We start from the raw sequence: 21,627 nt of genomic DNA on the forward strand, positions 1-21,627 counted from the left end.
GGAGGGATGGAGAGATGGGGAGGGAGGGATGGAGAGATGGGGAGGGAGGGATGGAGAGATGGGGAGGGAGGGATGGAGAGAGGGGGAGGGAGGATGGAGAGATGGGGAGCGAGGGATGGAGAGATGGGGAGGGAGGGATGGAGAGATGGGGAGGGAGGGATGGAGAGATGGGGAGCGAGGGAGGGAGAGATGGGGAGGGAGGGATGGAGAGATGGGGATGGAGAGATGGGGAGCGAGGGAGGGAGAGATGGGGAGGGAGGGATGGAGAGATGGGGAGCGAGGGAGGGAGAGGTGGGGAGGGAGGGATGGAGAGATGGGGAGGGAGGGATGGAGAGATGGGGAGGGAGGGATGGAGAGATGGGGAGGGAGGGATGGAGAGATGGGGAGGGAGGGATGGAGAGATGGGGAGGGAGGGAGGGATGGAGAGATGGGGATGGAGAGATGGGGAGCGAGGGAGGGAGAGATGGGAAGGGAGGGAGGGAGAGATGGGGAGCGAGGGAGGGAGAGATGGGGAGGGAGGGATGGAGAGATGGGGAGGGAGGGATGGAGAGATGGGGAGGGAGGGATGGAGAGATGGGGAGGGAGGGATGGAGAGATGGGGAGGGAGGGATGGAGAGATGGGAAGGGAGGGAGGGAGAGATGGAGAGGGAGAGATGGGGAGGGAGGGATGGAGAGATGGGGAGGGAGGGATGGAGAGATGGGGAGGGAGGGAGGGAGAGATGGGAAGGGAGGGATGGAGAGATGGGGAAGGAGGGATGGAAAGGGAGGGAGGGAGTGATGGGGAGGGAGAGATGGGAAGGGAGGGATGGAGAGATGGGGAGGGAGGGATGGAGAGATGGGGAGGGAGGGATGGAGAGATGGGGAGGGAGGGATGGAGAGATGGGGAGGGAGGGAGGGAGAGATGGGGAGGGAGGGAGGGAGGGAGAGATGGGGAGCGAGAGATGGGAAGTGAGGGAGGGAGAGATGGGAAGGGAGGGAGGGAGAGATGGGGAGGGAGGGATGGAGAGATGAGGAGGGAGGGATGGAGAGATGGGGAGGGAGAGATGGGAAGGGAGGGAGGGAGAGATGGGGAAGGAGGGATGGAGAGATGGGGATGGAGAGATGGGGAGCGGGGGATGGAGAGATGGGGAGCGAGGGATGGAGAGATGGGGAGCGAGGGATGGAGAGATGGGGAGGGAAGGGATGGAGAGATGGGGGGAGGGATGGAGAGATAGGGATGGGAAGGGAGGGAGGGAGATATGGGGAGGGAGGGATGGGAAGGAAGGGATAGGGAGGGAGGGAGGGAGTGATGGGGAAGGAGGGATGGGAAGGAAGGGAGGGAGGGAGAGATGGGAAGGGAGGGATAGGGAGGGAGGGAGGGAGTGATGGGGAGGAAGGGAGGGAGGGAGAGATGGGAAGGGAGGGATGGAGAGATGGGGAGGGAGGGATGGAGAGATGGGGAGGGAGGGATGGAGAGATGGGGAGGGAGGGATGGAGAGATGGGGAGGGAGGGATGGAGAGATGGGGAGCGAGGATGGAGAGATGGGGAGCGAGGGATGGAGAGATGGGGAGCGAGGGATGGAGAGATGGGGAGCGAGGGATGGAGAGATGGGGAGCGAGGGATAGAGAGATGGGGAGCAATGGATGGAGAGATGGGGAGCAATGGATGGAGAGATGGGGAGCGAGGGAGGGAGAGATGGGGAGCGAGGGATGGAGAGATGGGGAGGGAGGGATGGAGAGATGGGGAGGGAGGGATGGAGAGATGGGAAAAGAGGGAGGTAGATTCCAGCATGTTTGACCCTTTATTCCCTGGTTTATAAGCTTTCTAATCTGGGTAGGGTGGCTGTGGCTGCACTCTGCCTTTCTCACTGCTAATATATATACACACATATATATATATATATATACAGTGGCAAGAGAAAGTATGTGAACCCTTTGGAAATACCTGGATTTCTGCCTAAATTGGTCATAAAATTTTATCTGATCTTCATCTAGGTCACAACAATAGACAAACAGTCTGCTTACACTAATAACACACAAACAATGATACTTTTTAATTTATTGAACACATTGTGTGAACAATCACAGTGCAAGTTGGGAAAAGTATGTGAACCCTTGGATTTAATAATTGGTTGACCCTCCTATGACAGCAATAACCTCAAGCAAACGTTTTCTGTAGTTGAGGATCAGACCTGCACAACAGTGAGGAGGAATTTTGGACCATTCCTCTTTACAAAACTGTTTCAGTTCAGCAATATTCTTGGGATGTCTGGTGTGAACTGCTCTCTTGATGTCATGCCACAGCATCTCAATCAGGTTGAGATCAGGACTCTGACTGGGCCACTCCAGAAGGCGTATTTTCTTCTGTTGACCCCATTCTGTCATTTATTTACTTCTGTGTTTTGGGTTGTTGTCCTGTTGAATCACCCAACTTCTGTTGAGCTTCAATTGGTGGACAGATAGCCTTACATTCTCCTGCAAAATGTATTGATAAACTTGGAAATTAATTTTGCTGTCCAGGCCCTGAGGCAGCAATGCAGTCCCAAACCATGAAGCTCCCTCCACCATACTTTACAGTTGGGTAGAGGTTTTGATGTTGGTGTGCTGGGCCTGTTTTTCTCCACACAGTGTTATGTTGCTTCCAAACAACTCAACTGTAGTTTCATCTGTCCACAGAATATTTTGCCAGTAGCGCTGTGGAACATCCAGGTGCACTTTAGTAACTTCAAACGTGCAAAAATGTTTTTTTTTTAGACAGCAGTGGCTTCTTCCGTGGTGTCCTCCCATGATCACCATTCTTGTTTAGTGTTTTATGTATCGTAGACTCGTCAGAGATGTTAGCATGTTCCAGAGATGTCTGTAAGTCTTTAGCTGACACTAGGATTCTTCATAACCTCATTGAGCATTCTGCGCTGTGCTCTTGCAGTGATCTTTGCAGGACGGCCACTCCTAGGAAGAGTAGTAGGAGAGTAGTAGGAAGAGTAGCAACAGTGCTAAACATTACCATGGAATGATGAACATCAAGACTTTTAGAGATACTTTTGTAACCCTTTCCAGCTTTATGCAAGTCAACAATTCGTAATCTTAGGTCTTCTGACATCTGTTTTGTTCGAGGCATGGTTCACATCAGGCAATGCTTATTGTGAATTCGCAAACTCAAATTTTGTGAGTGTTTTTTATAGGGCAGGGCAGTTCTAACCAACATCTCCAATCTCGTCTCATTGATTGGACTCCAGGTTAGCTGACTCCTGACTCCAATGAGCTTTTGGTGAAGTCATTAACCTAGGGGTTCACATACTTTTTCCAACCTACACTGTGAATGTTTAAATTATGTATTCAATATAGACAAGAAAAATACATGAATTTGTGTGTTATTAGTTTAAGCAGACTGTTTTTGTGACTTTGATGAAGATCAGATCAAATTTGATGACCAATTTATGCCAAAATCCAGGTAATTCCAAAGGGGTCATACTTTTTCTTGCCACTATATATATATATATATATATATATATATATATATAGTACCAGCTTCCCTGCTCCTGACGTAGAGCATGTCAAGTACATTGGTCAAGAACACTACAGTGTGTCTGTGCGTGTGTTTGCCTGCGTTTGTGTGTGTATGTGCGCGTGCATGTGTACGTCCTTTGTGAGGTTGTTTTGGGGTCCACAGCTGGTCCTTCCTCTTTGGTCATTGGCATTGAGAATTGCCACATCTCTGCTCTCTGGGGGGGATGTGAGGATGTCCTGGTCAACCTTCCCCCACATGTGTGCTCACTGGCAAATACCACCGGCATATAACAGCACTTAAGATGTTATTGGTAGACTCTGTCAAACATCATATGACTGTCAATTGGTCCGCTCGGTCTTTGTGTCAAAGAGCACTTGACTGTCATTGGTCCACTTCACTGTATCTGTGTTAAGGTTGGCAAGACAATGAAAATACCCTCCTTACTCCAATTGAAGGTTCATTTGACCATAATTAGTTAAATCATACTGTATTTTTGTGAGCATACTGTGATTGGTACTCCTTCCTTCACAGACAGTGTGTAGGCTGCAGACTATAATAACATTCTTAGATAGAGAGAGTGTTGGTGTGTTCTGTCTTTTGCTGCCACTCCCTGTAAGTGTGTGTGTATGAGAGACTGTGTTCTGTTTCTCCCTGCCACTCCGAGTGTATATGAGTGTGTGTTCTGTTTCTCCCTACCACTCCCTGAGTGTATATGAGTGTGTGTTCTGTTTCTCCCTACCACTCCCTGAGTGTATATGAGTGTGTGTTCTGTTTCTCCCTGCCACTCCGAGTGTATATGAGTGTGTGTTCTGTTTCTCCCTACCACTCCCTGAGTGTGTGTTCTGTTTCTCCCTGCCACTCAGTGTATATGAGTGTGTTCTGTTTCTCCCTGCCACTCAGAGTGTATATGAGTGTGAGTTCTGTTTCTCCCTGCCACTCAGAGTGTATATGAGTGTGTGTTCTGTTTCTCCCTGCCACTCAGAGTGTATATGAGTGTTCTGTTTCTCCCTACCACTCAGAGTGTATATGAGTGTGTGTTCTGTTTCTCCCTGCCACTCAGAGTGTATATGAGTGTTCTGTTTCTCCCTGCCACTCAGAGTGTATATGAGTGTGTGTTCTGTTTCTCCCTGCCACTCAGAGTGTATATGAGTGTTCTGTTTCTCCCTGCCACTCAGAGTGTATATGAGAGTGTTCTGTTTCTCCCTGCCACTCAGTGTATATGAGTGTGAGTTCTGTTTCTCCCTGCCACTCAGAGTGTATATGAGTGTGTGTTCTGTTTCTCCCTGCCACTCAGAGTGTATATGAGAGTGTGTTCTGTTTCTCCCTGCCACTCAGAGTGTATATGAGAGTGTTCTGTTTCTCCCTACCACTCAGTGTATATGAGTGTGTGTTCTGTTTCTCCCTACCACTCCCTGAGTGTATATGAGTGTGTGTTCTGTTTCTCCCTGCCACTCCCTGTAAGTGTGTGTGTATGAGAGACTGTGTTCTGTTTCTCCCTACCACTCCCTGAGTGTATATGAGTGTGTGTTCTGTTTCTCCCTGCCACTCCGAGTGTATATGAGTGTGTGTTCTGTTTCTCCCTACCACTCCCTGAGTGTATATGAGTGTGTGTTCTGTTTCTCCCTACCACTCCCTGAGTGTATATGAGTGTGTGTTCTGTTTCTCCCTACCACTCAGAGTGTATATGAGTGTGTGTTCTGTTTCTCCCTGCCACTCAGTGTATATGAGTGTGTTCTGTTTCTCCCTGCCACTCAGAGTGTATATGAGTGTGAGTTCTGTTTCTCCCTGCCACTCAGAGTGTATATGAGTGTGTGTTCTGTTTCTCCCTGCCACTCAGAGTGTATATGAGAGTGTGTTCTGTTTCTCCCTGCCACTCAGTGTATATGAGTGTGTTCTGTTTCTCCCTGCCACTCAGAGTGTATATGAGTGTGTGTTCTGTTTCTCCCTGCCACTCAGAGTGTATATGAGTGTGTGTTCTGTTTCTCCCTGCCACTCAGAGTGTATATGAGTGTGTGTTCTGTTTCTCCCTGCCACTCAGTGTATATGAGAGTGTGTTCTGTTTCTCCCTGCCACTCAGTGTATATGAGAGTGTGTTCTGTTTCTCCCTGCCACTCAGTGTATATGAGAGTGTGTTCTGTTTCTCCCTGCCACTCAGTGTATATGAGAGTGTGTTCTGTTTCTCCCTGCCACTCAGTGTATATGAGAGTGTGTTCTGTTTCTCCCTGCCACTCAGTGTATATGAGAGTGTGTTCTGTTTCTCCCTGCCACTCCCTGAGTGCATATGAGTGTGTGTGTATTTGATGAATAATAGATGAGGATATAGATTGCTGAGCTCAGCTCTGCAGCTCTGGTCCACTGACCCAGTTAACACACAGGAGAGCACACACACAGTAACCATCGTCTGACCTGTCATGCACTGCCTTGTCCGCCAGTCCACCTATCAGATTCCAGCCTACCATGTTCTCACACACATCCTCCTATCAGAGAGCGTCATTTTAGTCTCTAAGGCCCCTTATCCTATCCCCAACATCCTTCAGGATGTGCATATATGAAGGGACCGAATCGGTGGAAGTAATATTGAAGATCAATCTCCTCTTTCTTCTATCTTGCATGTACAGTATATGCACTTAGTCTGGCCCACAACGTTCCTATTAAATTGATTGTTCTAATGTAATTCTATGGCCTCGCCCAGTATGCTAGCCTTGGTTCCAATTGCTATTGCCGTCAATCATCCATCCCCATCTTACCATTCCTGTCCTTTCATCTCTTGTCTTTTCCTCTCGCCTTACCCACTCACACGTGTGTCTTTATGTAATGCCTCAATACAGTTATGTATTGGGATATAGATGTGTGTTAGATCTGACACAGGTGGAACAATAATGGAAGAATGTAATAAAGAAAGAGGAATGTTGACAGGAAATAGCTTTGGTCAGGGACACAGACCTGGCTACTCAGACCAAAAGCATTCTAGAATGAGCTCTAAGGCAGATGGTCCCAGACAGTCTGTGTACGTGTGTGTCAGGAGAGATGGAACTGAAAACAGTTTCCCAGAGATGGTATGCATGGCTGTTGGAATAGCACCACCTAGTGGTCACCAATGCATCGCTCAACTCCCTCTCTGTCTCTACATTTTTTTTATTTAACCTTTATTTAAGTAGGCAAGTCAGTTAAGAACAAATTCTTATTTCAAATGACAGCCTAGGAATAGATGGTTAACTGCCTTGTTCAGGGGCAGAACGACAGATTTTTTTACCTTTTCAGCTCGGGAATTCAATCTAGCTCTGGGATTCGACCTTCTCCCCCTCTCTCTTTACCCCTCCCCTTCTCCTTCTCTCTCTTCTCTCTGTACCCCTCCCCTTCTCTCTCTTCTCTCTCTACCCCTCCCCTTCTCTCTCTACCCCTCCCCTTCTCTCTCTATCTATTCTTCTCTCTCGATCCCCTCCCCTTCTCCCTCTTCTCTCTCGAACCCCTCCCCTTCTCCCTCTTCTCTCGATCCCCTCCCCTTCTCCCTCTTCTCTCGATCCCCTCCCCTTCTCCTCTTCTCTCGATCCCTCCCCTTCTCCCTCTTCTCTCGATCCCCTCCCTTCTCCCTCTTCTTCTCTCTCGATCCCCTCCCCTTCACCCCATTCTGTCTCTTCTTCTCTCTCTACCCGCTCCCCTTCACCCCCCCTCCCTCTTCTTCTCTCTCTACCCCCTCCCCTTCTCCCCCTCCCTCTTCTTCTCTCTCTACCCCCTCCCCTTCACCCCCTCCCTCTTCTTCTCTCTCTACCCGCTCCCCTTCACCCCATTCTGTCTCTTCTCTCTCTACCCCCTCCCATTGTCTCTTCTTCTCTCTCTACCCCCTCCCCTTCACCCCATTCTGTCTTTTCTTCTCTCTCTACCCCCTCCCATTCTGTCTCTTCTTCTCGCTCTACCCTCTCCCCTTCTGACTCTTCTCTCTCTACCCCCTCCCCTTCTTCCATTCTGTCTTCTCTCTCTACCCCCTCCCCTTCTTCCATTCTGTCTTCTCTCTCTCTACCCCCTCCCCTTCTCCCCCTCTGTCTTCTCTCTCTACCCCCTCCCCTTCTGTCTCTTCTCTCTCTACCCCTCCCCTTCTGTCTCTTCTCTCTCTACCCCCTCCCCTTCTCCCCCTCTGCCTCTTCTCTCTCTACCCCCTCCCCTCTGTCTCTTCTCTCTCTACCCCCTCCCCTTCTTCCATTCTGTCTTCTCTCTACCCCCTCCCCTTCTTCCATTCTGTCTCTTCTTCTCTCTCTACACCCTCCCCTTCTTCCATTCTGTCTCTTCTTCTCTCTCTACCCCTCCCCTTCTTCCATTCTGTCTCTTCTTCTCTCTCTACCCCTCCCCTTCTTCCATTCTGTCTCTTCTTCTCTCTCTACCCCCTCCCCTTCTGTCTCTTCTCTCTCTACCCCCTCCCCTTCTGTCTCTTCTTCTCTCTACCCCTCCCCTTCACCCCATTCTGTCTCTTCTTCTCTACCCCCTCCCTCTGTCTCTTCTCTCTCTACCCCCTCCCCTCTGTCTCTTCTTCTCTCTCTCTACCCCCTCCCCTCTGTCTCTTCTTCTCTCTCTCTACCCCCTCCGCTCTGTCTCTTCTTCTCTCTCTCTACCCCCTCCGTCTCTTCCCTCTAGCCCTCCCCTTCACCCCTCTGTCTCTTCTTCTCTCTCTACTCCTCCCCTTCAGTCTCTTCTCTCTACCCCTCCCCTTCACCCCATTCTGTCTCTTCTCTCTCTACCCCCTCCCCTTCACCCCATTATGTCTCTTCTCTCTCTACCCCCTCCCCTTCACCCCCTCTGTCTCTTCTTCTCTCTCTACTCCTCCCCTTCACCCCTTCTGTCTCTTCTCTCTTTACCCCTCCCCTTCATCCCCTCTGTCTCTTCTTCTCTCTCTCTACCCCTCCCCTTCTTCCATTCTGTCTCCTCTCTCTACCCCTCCCCTTCACCCCATTCTGTCTCTTCTCTCTCTACCCCTCCCTTCACCCCCTCTGTCTCTTCTTCTCTCTCTACTCCTCCCCTTCACCCCTTCTGTCTCTTCTCTCTTTACCCCTCCCTTCATCCCCTCTGTCTCTTCTTCTCTCTCTCTACCCCCTCCCTTCTTCCATTCTGTCTCTTCTTCCCTCTCTACCCCCTCCCCTTCTTCCATTCTGTCTCCTCTCTCTACCCCTCCCCTTCTTCCATTCTGTCTCTTCTCTCTACCCCTCCCCCATTCTGTCTCTTCTCTCTCTACCCCTCCCCTTCTCCCCCTCTCTCTTCACCCCCTCCCCCTCTCTCTTCTCTCTCTACCCCCTCCCCTTGTTCCATTCTGTCTTCTCTCTCTACCCCCTCCCCTTCTTCCATTCTGTCTTCTCTCTACCCCTCCCCTTCTTCCATTCTGTCTCTTCTTCTCTCTCTACATCCTCCCCTTCTTCCATTCTGTCTCTTCTTCTCTCTCTACCCCTCCCCTTCTTCCATTCTGTCTCTTCTTCTCTCTCTACCCCTCCCCTTCTTCCATTCTGTCTCTTCTTCTCTCTCTACTCCCTCCCCTTGTTCCATTCTGTCTCTTCTCTCTCTACCCCCTCCCCTTGTTCCATTCTGTCTTCTCTCTCTACCCCCTCCCTTCTTCCATTCTGTCTTCTCTCTACCCCCTCCCCTTCTTCTATTCTGTCTTTTCTTCTCTCTACCCCCTCCCCTTCTTCCATTCTGTCTCTTCTTCTCTCTCTACACCCTCCCCTTCTTCCATTCTGTCTCTTCTTCTCTCTACCCCCTCCCCTTCTTCCATTCTGTCTCTTCTTCTCTCTCTACCCCCTCCCCTTCTTCCATTCTGTCTCTTCTTCTCTCTCTACTCCCTCCCTTGTTCCATTCTGTCTCTTCTCTCTCTACCCCCTCCCCTTGTTCCATTCTGTCTTCCCTCTCTACCCCCTCCCCTTCTTCCATTCTGTCTTTTCTTCTCTCTACCCCCTCCCCTTCTTCCATTCTGTCTCTTCTCTCTCTACACCCTCCCCTTCTTCCATTCTGTCTCTTCTTCTCTCTCTACCCCCTCCCCTTCTTCCATTCTGTCTCTTCTTCTCTCTCTACCCCTCCCCTTCTTCCATTCTGTCTCTTCTTCTCTCTCTACCCCCTCCCCTTCTTCCATTCTGTCTCCTCTCTCTCTACCCCCTCCCCTTCTTCCATTCTGTCTCCTCTCTACCCCCTCCCCTTCTTCCATTCTGTCTCCTCTCTACCCCCTCCCCTTCTTCCATTCTGTCTCCTCTCTACCCCCTCCCCTTCTTTCATTCTGTCTCCTCTCTACCCCTCCCCTTCTTTCATTCTGTCTCCTCTCTACCCCCTCCCCTTTCATTCTGTCTCTTCTCTCTCTACCCCCACCTCTTCTTCCATTCTGTCTCCTCTCTACCCCCTCCTCTTCTTCCATTCTGTCTCCTCTCTCTACCCCTCCCCTTGTTCCATTCTGTCTCTTCTTCTCTCTCTACCCCCTCCCCTTGTTCCATTCTGTCTCTTCTTCTCTCTCTACCCCCTCCCCTTGTTCCATTCTGTCTCTTCTCTCTCTACCCCCTCCCCTTGTTCCATTCTGTCTCTTCTCTCTCTACCCCCTCCCCTTGTTCCATTCTGTCTCTTCTCTCTCTACCCCTCCCCTTCTTCCATTCTGTCTTCTCTCTACCCCTCCCCTTCTTCTATTCTGTCTTTTCTTCTCTCTACCCCCCCCTTCTTCCATTCTGTCTTTTCTTCTCTCTACCCCCTCCCCTTCTTCCATTCTGTCTCTTCTCTCTCTACACCCTCCCCTTCTTCCATTCTGTCTCTTCTCTCTCTACCCCCTCCCCTTCTTCCATTCTGTCTTCTCTCTACCCCCTCCCCTTCTTCCATTCTGTCTCTTCTTCTCTCTCTACACCCTCCCCTTCTTCCATTCTGTCTCTTCTTCTCTCTCTACCCCTCCCCTTCTTCCATTCTGTCTCTTCTTCTCTCTCTACCCCTCCCCTTCTTCCATTCTGTCTCTTCTTCTCTCTCTACTCCCTCCCCTTGTTCCATTCTGTCTCTTCTCTCTCTACCCCCTCCCCTTGTTCCATTCTGTCTTCTCTCTCTACCCCCTCCCCTTCTTCCATTCTGTCTTCTCTCTACCCCCTCCCCTTCTTCTATTCTGTCTTTTCTTCTCTCTACCCCCTCCCCTTCTTCCATTCTGTCTCTTCTTCTCTCTCTACACCCTCCCCTTCTTCCATTCTGTCTCTTCTTCTCTCTACCCCCTCCCCTTCTTCCATTCTGTCTCTTCTTCTCTCTCTACCCCTCCCCTTCTTCCATTCTGTCTCTTCTTCTCTCTCTACTCCCTCCCCTTGTTCCATTCTGTCTCTTCTCTCTCTACCCCCTCCCCTTGTTCCATTCTGTCTTCCCTCTCTACCCCCTCCCCTTCTTCCATTCTGTCTTTTCTTCTCTCTACCCCCTCCCCTTCTTCCATTCTGTCTCTTCTCTCTCTACACCCTCCCCTTCTTCCATTCTGTCTCTTCTTTCTCTCTCTACCCCCTCCCCTTCTTCCATTCTGTCTCTTCTTCTCTCTCTACCCCTCCCCTTCTTCCATTCTGTCTCTTCTCTCTCTACCCCTCCCCTTCTTCCATTCTGTCTCTTCTTCTCTCTCTACCCCCTCCCCTTCTTCCATTCTGTCTCCTCTCTCTCTACCCCCTCCCCTTCTTCCATTCTGTCTCCTCTCTACCCCATCCCCTTCTTTCATTCTGTCTCCTCTCTACCCCATCCCCTTCTTTCATTCTGTCTCCTCTCTACCCCATCCCCTTCTTTCATTCTGTCTCCTCTCTACCCCATCCCCTTCTTTCATTCTGTCTCCTCTCTACCCCCTCCCCTTCTTCCATTCTGTCTCCTCTCTACCCCCTCCCTTCTTCCATTCTGTCTCCTCTCTACCCCCTCCCTTCTTCCATTCTGTCTCCTCTCTACCCCCTCCTCTTCTTCCATTCTGTCTCCTCTCTCTACCCCCTCCCCTTCTTCCATTCTGTCTCCTCTCTCTACCCCCTCCCCTTCTTCCATTCTGTCTCTTCTCTCTACCCCCTCCTCTTCTTCCATTCTGTCTCCTCTCTACCCCCTCCCCTTTCATTCTGTCTCCTCTCTACCCCCTCCCCTTCTTTCATTCTGTCTCTCTACCCCTCCCCTTCTTTCATTCTGTCTCTCTACCCCCTCCCCTTCTTCCATTCTGTCTCCTCTCTACCCCCTCCTCTTCTTCCATTCTGTCTCCTCTACCCCCTCCTCTTCTTCCATTCTGTCTCCTCTCTCTACCCCTCCCCTTCTTCCATTCTGTCTCTTCTTCTCTCTCTACCCCCTCCCCTTCACCCCACTGTCTCTTCTCTCTCTCTACCCCCTCCCCCTCTGTCTCTTCTCTCTACCCCTCCCCTTCTGTCTCTTCTCTCTACCCCCCCTCCCCTTCACCCCATTCTGTCTCTTCTCTCTACCCCTCCCCTTCACCCCATTCTGTCTCTTCTCTCTCTACCCCCTCCCCTTCACCCCATTCTGTCTCTTCTCTCTACCCCCTCCCCTTCACCCCATTCTGTCTCTCTCTCTCCCCCTCCCCTTCTCCCCTCTCCCTCCCCCCTCTCCCTCTCTAAACCAGACCCAGCTTTATGCACCGGTACCCACAATGACCCAGCTGCTACAGTACACACTAGTCAGTCCTCCTGACCTACCATTTGGGAAGCCCTGTGCTAGATTTCTACACTTACATTACCTCTCCCAATGGTAGCCTGCAGTACTGTACAGTATCGTCTAGAGGGCGCTGTAGACTCACTCTGCTCCCTGTCTCAAGTGTCCTGGCTTAGCTGGTGGCCCAGTTCACACTAACTCGTTGAACTGGTCAGAACTGGACTGGCTGAATCCTCCCACCAAACCCTCCCTATAGCTCACCTACCAGGGCTAATGAAGAGGGGCCAGCTGGGTCAATATTGGAGCACGAGTGGGCCATCAGGACCAGGAGAGGGGTGTTTGGGGGGCTGATCAAACCGTGTAGGGACTAATGGTTTTTACAGATTGTCCTAGTCTCTGTGTCTTCCTACCCATTAATAGGCTGGCAGGGTGTTGCGGCCAACACACTTCCCCTGCTATACACTGTATTGTACATGGCCAGCAAGGCATTATGGGATAGCGACCCCTCTTTATCTGTGTTGCATAATAAGGATGAGACGGGTTTAAACAGGTGTAAACAGGACCGGGTCTGGTAAATACTGACCATAACCACTAGGCACACACACACACACATTTGTTTTACTATCCTTTGATTCCCTTTCAAAATCCTATATTCCCTAACCCCTAAACCTAAACCCAAACCTAACTCCTCAACCTCAAATTCTAACCCTAATTCTAACACTAAACCAAACTCCTAAGCTTAAAATAACCTTTATCCTTGTGGGGACTGGCGAAATGTCTCCACTTCGCCGAATGTTCCTTGTCTTACCATCCTTTTGAAGACAAAAACACAAGTGTGAGCATGCATAACCACACACTCAACAGGACACCTTAGCTCATACACATGGGCTGTATGTACAGGACTACTGACACACCCATACTAGAGGAAACACACAAAATCACCACCTTGCGACCGTCACTGTAATCTGTGACAAGATGTGTCTCTTTAGCACACCGTAGGTAAACCTGTAGGAAATTCCCCATTGGTGAGTTGAGTCAGGGTCACTGTGTTCTAATCTACCACACTGTTACGAATCCCTTTTGGCCCGACAGTCTAGGGGGGATGGTAACGAGACCTGTAACATAACTCATGCAAATTATAATAGTGAAAAAGTAAAAGTGAGAACGAAATAACCAGGACAACTGAAATCTACCATCAAACTCAGGGTTTATTGTAAAACACACAGTAATGGGGGGAGCAGGAAAAGACACCCCCAAGCTAGACTAGCCTATTTCAACAACAGCTAATTAACTAACCAAAAAATACAGTGGGTGGTCCACCCAGTTCTAACTAGGGTATTTAACAAAGTTTACCTACGGGTAGTGTATGCCCATGGGCGACTTGTCTTGGTTCCCCCTTTTCCCACCAGCAAACAAACACCATAACCAAAAACAATACTCACAGGTGAGGACAAAGTGTTATGGAGGTGCTCAAACAAAAGAGAGGTTAATACACAACGAGAGAGTGAACCAGAGAGACCCACAGACATGGCATTTACAGAGAGATTGAGCTCCACAGCAAACAACTGACAGGGTTTTTAACAAAGGGAAAAGAACGGTGATTGGGTAGGAAACAGGAGGAGGTGTGTCTTCTGATTGCTGATTGGTGACTGATTGGGGAGTGATGATTTTCACCTGTGAGGGGAGAAGGAGAGAAAAGAAACACACACACAGGATACTTGTATCCGTAACACACACCCAACTGCACCGAGGCACAGTGGCTAGGCCCAAAACCTTTGCTAGATACAATCTGTGCTCTACTATGTTCACATGTTCAGACCAGCTCCTCAGAGCCTCCTTTATGGATCCAGTTTTTCATAGTGGGCATTGAAAACGTATTATTCACTTCAGAAGGTCGCGCCTATTCAATTCCATATCACCCGCCAGAGAAGGGGACTGAGCAGTAAGCCTGTAATTTGTTGTTGGTGGTGTTTCTCTGGTCTTCTCTGTTCTCTGGCTGTTTGGGTCGGCCATTAGAACCATGGCTGCGTCTCGTCCTTCAGTCATAAAGCCTCTAGTAATAATCTGCCCAGTGGTTTATGTAGCTCCTAGCCAACCCATTTATGGGAGAGGAGGGGCTGTGGAGCCTGTTCTCAATGGGGAGGATATTGTTTAGAGGGCCCTGAGATTGGGTCTCCTCTCCTAGGGTCTTGAGGACCAAACAAAGCTTTCACTCTTCTCCCTTTATGTAACCTCCAACACACACACACCCATCCTGACAACTCATAACCTATCCACATGGTGGGGAGTGTATGGATCTCAGATTGTTCTCCCTTTCCCTCACTCTCCCTCTCTTTCTCCCTATCCTTCTCTTTCGTAGTTGTCCTCTATCCCCCTCCCTCCCTCCCTCCCTGTCTCTATTCATTTGACATGTTCTTCATTTTTCATCTTCTTTATGCCCTTCTTTCTTTCTCTCTTCCTTCTTCTCAGTCCAGGGCCTGTAACTGTTCTGTCTGTGTTGTCCCTGGGTTTCTCTTTCTGGCATGTTCCACCCTGGCAGCTGTTCAGGACTTGCTTCTCTCTTTGGAATCAGAATGAGGAAGATGATCATTCTAGGTTGTGGTTGTGTTTCCTGGCTGAGGGCAGTCCTCTGGATTTCACATGCCCCAGAGCCTTCTATTCTGGAAAACATCACCTTGTACTCTGGAATCCAGAGCCCTCTATTTAGAGAGCCTCTGCTAAATGCTGGAAGCATCCTCTGTGTCATGACACTGTGGGGATATTATAGCCAGTGACGAATACATTTGGCTTCCTTTTCCAAATGAATGAAATCCAAATGAGTGTCCAACCTAAATCAGTCAGATGATTTAATGGTTTGTTCTGGTCTATTCAAATATTATTCTAGCTCAGCTTGTCTTTACACATACATTCTCATTCACTACGTGTGTGTCCAAATGGGTCAATGTTGTGGCTGCTGGATAAATATCCCAAAAGCCAATAAAATGAGACAGGGCTAAGGCTTATGGGAACAATGGCTAGCTATAGAATTAGGTTTTGTTTCTCCCTGGCCTGATAAACACACACACCTACAGCCTGTGGACAAAACAGTCCATTAAACACAGCTCTGTGTTTAGAGGGTAATTCCACTGTAGCAGAGTGATGCTGACTCAGATGTAACACTTTAATATGTATGCAAACAAAAACCAATGATTGCTAAGCTAAACCACACAACACTATGCACAAGGACGACTTGGTAACAGAATGACGACACAAACAGTACAAACACAAAGTCATTCTGTTACCAAACTTTGCATCTGCGCTGTTCTTCATGTGTTACATACCATCCCACTATAAGGCCCTATTGGTTTGTGGCAGTAAACTCTCTCTTTGTCAGCAGTATCTGTATCTTATTGACCCAGTCCGGCTCCGGGTTGACGTGAACCAAATACACAGATCTAGGATCAGATTTCCCTCCCCCAATCTCAACCTTATCTGTTCAGGGGGAATTATATCTGATTCTGTGTCAGTGGTTAGGGGAAACTTCACCCACTCCCATTCATGCAGCACCTGAGGGAGGTGACCCATAGTGACTGCTTCAGGAGCACTGACGCTATACGCTTCACTGAGGTGACATAGCTACTCTGCCATTTATGGTAGTGCCACCAAGGAATGTCGCTAAAGAATGTCCTGTCTTGTGGACTCTCTTTTGAATGCCTTTGGCTTGTTTTACAGAATGACTAAATAGTTCCTGAGTCACTCAAAAGACCTGGATATTCCCTGGGTTACATTGATAGCTGCTCAAGTAGCTTGGTCTCCTAAGAGACAGACCTGGGACTGCAACGGCACTCAATTCAGCTGTGGAGAATGTATGTGATGTCAGCTCTGAAAGCATCTGGAAACCAGTTAGGTCAGTCAGACTCCAGAACTGGTCTTTCACTGACTGATAGATTGACACATATTAATGAGAAAAGACTAGAAAGCATTTCTGTTAGTATGTTTGTTTGATTGTTCTGTATAAAGTGTATGTGATCACGTTCCTCATTGTCTTTTCATATAGTGTGTGTGGGGGGGGGGGGCTTAAAATACCCATAAGTCCCCACAAGGATAGTAAAACAAGAACATGTATGCCTTGTGGGGACATTTACCACATCCAATGAGGACAAAGGCTATTTTAAGCTTGGGGGTTAGGTTTAGGGTTAGTGTTAGAATTAGGGTTAGGGTAAGGGGTTAGGTTTAGGGTTTGGGTTAAGGTTAGGGTAAGGGTTAGATTAATGTTAGGTGTTAGGGAAATGAAGAATTTTAATGGAAATATATTTTAGGTCCCCACGAGGATAGAAGAACATAACTAGGTGTGTGTGTGTGTGTGTGTGTGTGTGTGTGTGTGTGTGTGTGTGTGTGTGTGTGTGTGTGTGTGTGTGTGTGTGTGTGTGTGTGTGTGTGTGTGTGTGTGTGTGTGTGTGTGTGTGTGTTTGCGGGCATAAGTATGTGTGTATGTATGTTTAAGTAGGCCCTTTGTACCAGGCCAGCTCACCTTGTTTGACTGAAGAGATAACACCTATTCTGTAATGATGTTGAACAGCACTTGGGCAATTCCACGCTAACGGAATTATGATTTCAGATTTTTCTCTTTCAAGTGTATTCCAACACTAAAAACCATTGATTTCAAAGTTTAACAAACCATACAACTCTATGCACTTGAACTACTTTTAACCATTTACACAGAAAATGTCACAAAAACACATTTATGGTAAGAACTGTGTGGATACAAAGTTTGGTCCCCCTCAGGTCTTTATGCGACCACGTTTTACAAAAACCTCTAAATATCTGCTCAAAATTAAGATTCAAAGATGTCGGCAGAAAGAATGACACCTTGAGTTTAAAATGATATATTTTGGCTATTGAACTACAGTATGTGAAGTGGATTTACATTCGGTAATGGGATTATGGTAACGGAATTACATCATGGATCCCTGATCTGTACAAAGCAGAAGTGCATAATTATGAATATCATTCTGTTCATGGTGATTTATCCTAAATAGGTACACAAAGGTTGAAATATGCAATATACTTATTTTGCATATTTGGGCATTCTTCTACATACGAGCTATTATTGTAATGAGCTTCGCCCCAAACAAGACCACATTTGGTTGGTTTGGTCCAGACCAAATCTGAAACAATCATAGACATCTATGTTTCATAACTTTGAACATCACAGTAAAGCACAGTAGAGTACAGTAGAGTAAGGTACAGTAAAGTAGATATGTTCAGTAGAGTATAATACAGTACATTATACTGTACTCTACTCTAACATGTCCTACTCTACTTTTCTTTACTGTACAGTTATGTTCTGTACTGTACTGTTCTCAACTGTACAGTGCTGTCCAAACTTGTTAAACATAGTTGTCTATGATTGGTTAAGATTTGGCCCGGCCAGGGCGGACTGACCAAATTTAAACTACTTTTCAACATCCATGGACGTGCTGGGAGAGTTGACATTAATTGGAGAGAGAAGAGAGAGAAATAGAGTGGGAGAGAGAGATGGAGAGAGAGATGGAGGGGTTTTCCAGACTGTTGTCACACCCTTGCTTTGACCACCAGACGACAGAAAGAAAACAGTTATGACCTGAACATAACAGTATGCCAGTGGAAGGGAGGACAGTAGCAGGTGACCCAACTGTGGTTTGGGATGACTATGATTTCCCATTGTAGCCAATTTAACTGCAGTCATTTTCTGTAATTCCAGTATATCGATTTGGTTACAGAGTTTTAATCACTTAATAATTAATAAACAAATCTGATATCAGGAAAAACACTACAACTATTTGATAGGTCTACCTTTACTTTTGACTTCTGTGAACTTTCCTTATCCTCCCTCATCCTCCCTCAAGAAATGTGAAAATATCTTAAATATATGTGGGTTTTTGGTAACGGAATAACAAGGCACAAGGCAAAGTTTCTTAAATTTACAGAAGGCAAATAGTTTCTCCAAAACGAAGTATAAGTGTTGATATTAGTTGGCAGGGGTCTTCAACATTTATTGTGTTTTGATTTATTTCTGATACCTTTTTAAGCCTTTTGCTGGTAGGTGTTTTATAAGACCCCTTTTCCATCTGTTTGACCAGAAATCAAAGCATTTGGTTATTCCACATTTTTAGGGTGGAAAATTGTTGAAAAATGTATATGCCTTAATAATAAACTCTTAGCTTTCATTTGACACCCAATTTGAAATGCTCCTCTAAACGTCATGTTGGTGCTCAGGGTTCCTTTTACATGGAAATGCACCACTTCAGAGGCTTGAATGAACGGTCGTCGTTGACCGTGGATAGCAGATAAAGAGAATATTGCTTTAGTGATGGTGTCACGTTCTGACCATAGTTCTGGTATTTTATTCTTTGTTTTACTATGGTCAGGTTGGGGTGGGCAGTCTATGTTTGTTTTTCTATGTTGGTTTCTGTGTTCGGCCTAGTATGGTTCTCAATCAGAGGCAGGTGTCGTTAGTTGTCCCTGATTGAGAATCATACTTAGGTAGTCTGGGTTTCTCTTTCGGTTTGTGGGTGTTTGTTTCCGTGTGAGTGTTTGGGCCACACGGTACTGTTTTGGTTTTGTTAATTCACGTCATTGTTTTGATTCAGTGTTCAGTGCTTTCTTTAATTAAAGTCATCATGAACACTTACCACGCTGCGCTTTGGTCCAATCCTTACACCTCCTCAGACGAAGAGGAGGAAAGCCGTTACAGATGGGCAGTTTGACAATAGGCCTGTCTGTGTCTTTGGTAATAGTGCAGGGGGGTTGATTTATAAAGCCTGCAAGCAGCCATGTGCCCACTTTCATTCATTACACACACACACACACACACACACACACACACACACACACACACACACACACACACACACACACACACACACACACTCTCAGAACCCTCAGAATAACTGAGACCTACTCTTATGTAAGCTGCCTTTCCCCTAAACTCTAGCCTCTCTCTCTCTCTCTGGGTGTGGGTCCCTCCATTCCCTCCCTTCCTCCCTCCCCACAGTCCCTCATTAAAGCCTTTTATTCATCCCCCTGCCCTCCCTTCTCCTTCTCTCTCCATCCTCCTCTCCCTCCCTCAATTCATTTCTGTACAGAGGCTCTTTGGCAGCCCCCCTGCTTTTCCACCCTACGTGCCCCGCTTCGCTTCTCCCCCTAGTTGGTTGTGAGCCATTGGTATACAAACACACACACACACACTTCTGCATTACGGTCTTGTTGGTCATATGACTGTATAATCTGAAAAGGGGTTTATGGTGTAGCTGTTTTTCAGCTAAAACTGATTCTGTTTCCTCAGATAGAAAACCTAGTCAGCCTTAATCAAATGAACAACACTGGTTTTGTTTAGTACTGTGACATCATGTTTTCTACAGTATGTGGAATGTGGATGTGTGTTGAGTAACATCAGGCCCAGTGACAGTATCCAGTAGGAACAGAGATGATATCATAAGCTTCTGATGCAAGGCTAATTGGGATTTCAGGCAGATGATTTTCTAAGAGATGTGTTAAAATGAAAGCAGGGCATTCTGACTGTGAGAGTTGATTGGCTGAGAATTTAATTTAATCAAAGCTCATTGGTCGTGGTATGCAGGCTATGTGAGGTAGTTGTTTTCAGTGTGCTTGCCGTCAGTGCTCATTGGCTGTGACATTGAACCTGTGGAAGATAATTGGCTCAGCCTTGACAGTTTGTTTCTACCCTTATGAGATGTTTTCTCCATCAGATAGCCAACTGCGGAATTTCACTGGCCCAAAAACTGTGTCAGAATAAAATACTTTCCTTCTTCACCCCTTCCCTGTTCGCTCGCTCCCTCTCTCACTTCCCTCTCTCCCTCCCTCTTGTTCTTTCGCTCACACACACAGTGACAGCTCCTGGAGGGCTCTTTTCTCCTCCCTGCTCCCTCGATCCCCTCACATCCGTCCTCGGGGTCTGTCTTTCTCTCTTTTTCTCCCTCAGTAGATTTTACACCCTGTGGACTCTGAAAACTTAACCCTGCGTTCAAACTGCAGTCAACTCTGCCTTCGGTTAACCCTACGTTCAATCTTCTGTCAGTCCTTCCTTCAGTTAACCCTGCGTTCAAACTGCAGTCAACTTTATTCAGTTCAACTGTCACTTCTTGTCGTTCCGAGCCTTCATCAGGACCACCCGACGCTGCGAGGAGTACTTGTTCTTCCAGGAGCGCTGTGCCCTATGGTGTTGTGTTCGCTGAAGCATGTGTGTGTGTGCTCCATAGGCTTGGCGTTAGCTGGACTCTCTCTCTTCTCTGTAGGCTGTGTGATCAGTGAAGCATGGATTCAGCAGAGCTGCTGCTCTATCAGTCTCTCAGGCTGCCAGCAGGACAGGCTGATAGCAGGACAGGCTGATAGCAGGGTCTCCTAGGGCTGTGGACTCCGTGGTGACTGTGGTCTCTGGATTTCGTTCTCTGTCTGAAAGTGGGGTCTGGTGTTGGATGGGCTGGTTGAACAGTGAACTCTGCTTCTGATGAAGGCCCTGTGCTGGACAGTGGACTCTGCCTCAGTGGATCAGCCTTGATACACTCCTTTGGCTTCTTTGTCTAGTGGACCTTAGACCCTCTTTTTTTATTCCCTGCGTGAAGTAGACTTTGTTCCAAGAGGACCTGTCAGTGAGTCTGTCCAATGTGGCTGTGGCCATCTCCTATGGGCCAGACTGATGCCTCCTTTCCCTCTGAGGTGTCAATGAGGCTGTGTGAGGCTCCATGCACCCCCCCATCATGGAGGTCATCTTCAACCTGATAACTGCTGACCCCTCCCCACCTCCTTCCCCCACAACCGTGAGTCTCCATCTGTATACAGCACGTGCCTGTGTGTGTGTTCATCTATGGACCTCACAGCATGTGCACGTACATCTCTAAATGTTGTCGTTCATTATATATGCATGTGTTCACATCCATGTGTGTATCCCTCCAAATGCAGCATCTATGAGTGTTAATGTGTCGACAATGTGTCAAAGTGTCCTTGCATTACATGAACCAGTACATACCCATGTTGAAATCCTAACAGCGCATTTGATTTAAAAGCTGTGAGTTGCGGGTAGAGACCAGAGGCCTGTACTGAGAGGCTTTGAGAGGACGTCATGGGGACTGAAAGCCTGTGTTGTGATGGCTGGGCTGGGCTAAGCCATAATGTTTCAACAGGCTCCCAGTTTAGTTTAGTCTTGTGAGGTTTTTTTCCTGTTGGAAGTGGACACAACAGGCTTTTCTCCCAGACCCTCTGAATTCCTCCACACAACAAAAGTTAGCTGCTGGTGAGCTTGGTGAGCTTGGTGAGCTTGGTGTGCGTGTGTGCGTGTGTGTGTGTGTGTGTGTGTGTGTGTGTGTGTGTGTGTGTGTGTGTGTGTGTGTGTGTGTGTGTGTGTGTGTGTGTGTGTGTGTGTGTGTGTGTGTGTGTGTGTGTGTGTGTGTGTAAATCACTGCATGCCCAGCGTCACACAGAGTTATGTAATTGTCCCTAGCTATTGAATGGACCTCATTGTTGTCCGATTGGAACCCCTTAAAGGCACACAAAAAGCGGATTTC

General features: G+C 47.9%; 1 protein-coding gene across 4 annotated transcripts in view; it reads left to right on the top strand.

The window, feature by feature from the left end:
* Window positions 1-21,627, top strand: part of LOC118359609 (transmembrane and coiled-coil domains protein 1-like) — a 108,638-nt gene that overhangs the window by 61,854 nt on the left and 25,157 nt on the right. Inside the window, exon 1 of one of the 4 annotated variants that reach the window (XM_035738145.2) lies at window positions 19,996-20,883. The exons of the other annotated variants lie outside the window; for them this stretch is intronic. Coding sequence (XP_035594038.1) covers window positions 20,809-20,883 — 75 coding nt within the window. The 5' untranslated portion in view covers window positions 19,996-20,808. Of the gene's footprint in view, window positions 1-19,995; window positions 20,884-21,627 lie in introns of those variants that run through there. 4 annotated transcript variants of the gene reach the window in all.

The sequence above is a fragment of the Oncorhynchus keta genome, chromosome 27, assembly GCF_023373465.1.
Source record: "Oncorhynchus keta strain PuntledgeMale-10-30-2019 chromosome 27, Oket_V2, whole genome shotgun sequence".
Lineage (NCBI taxonomy): Eukaryota > Metazoa > Chordata > Actinopteri > Salmoniformes > Salmonidae > Oncorhynchus > Oncorhynchus keta.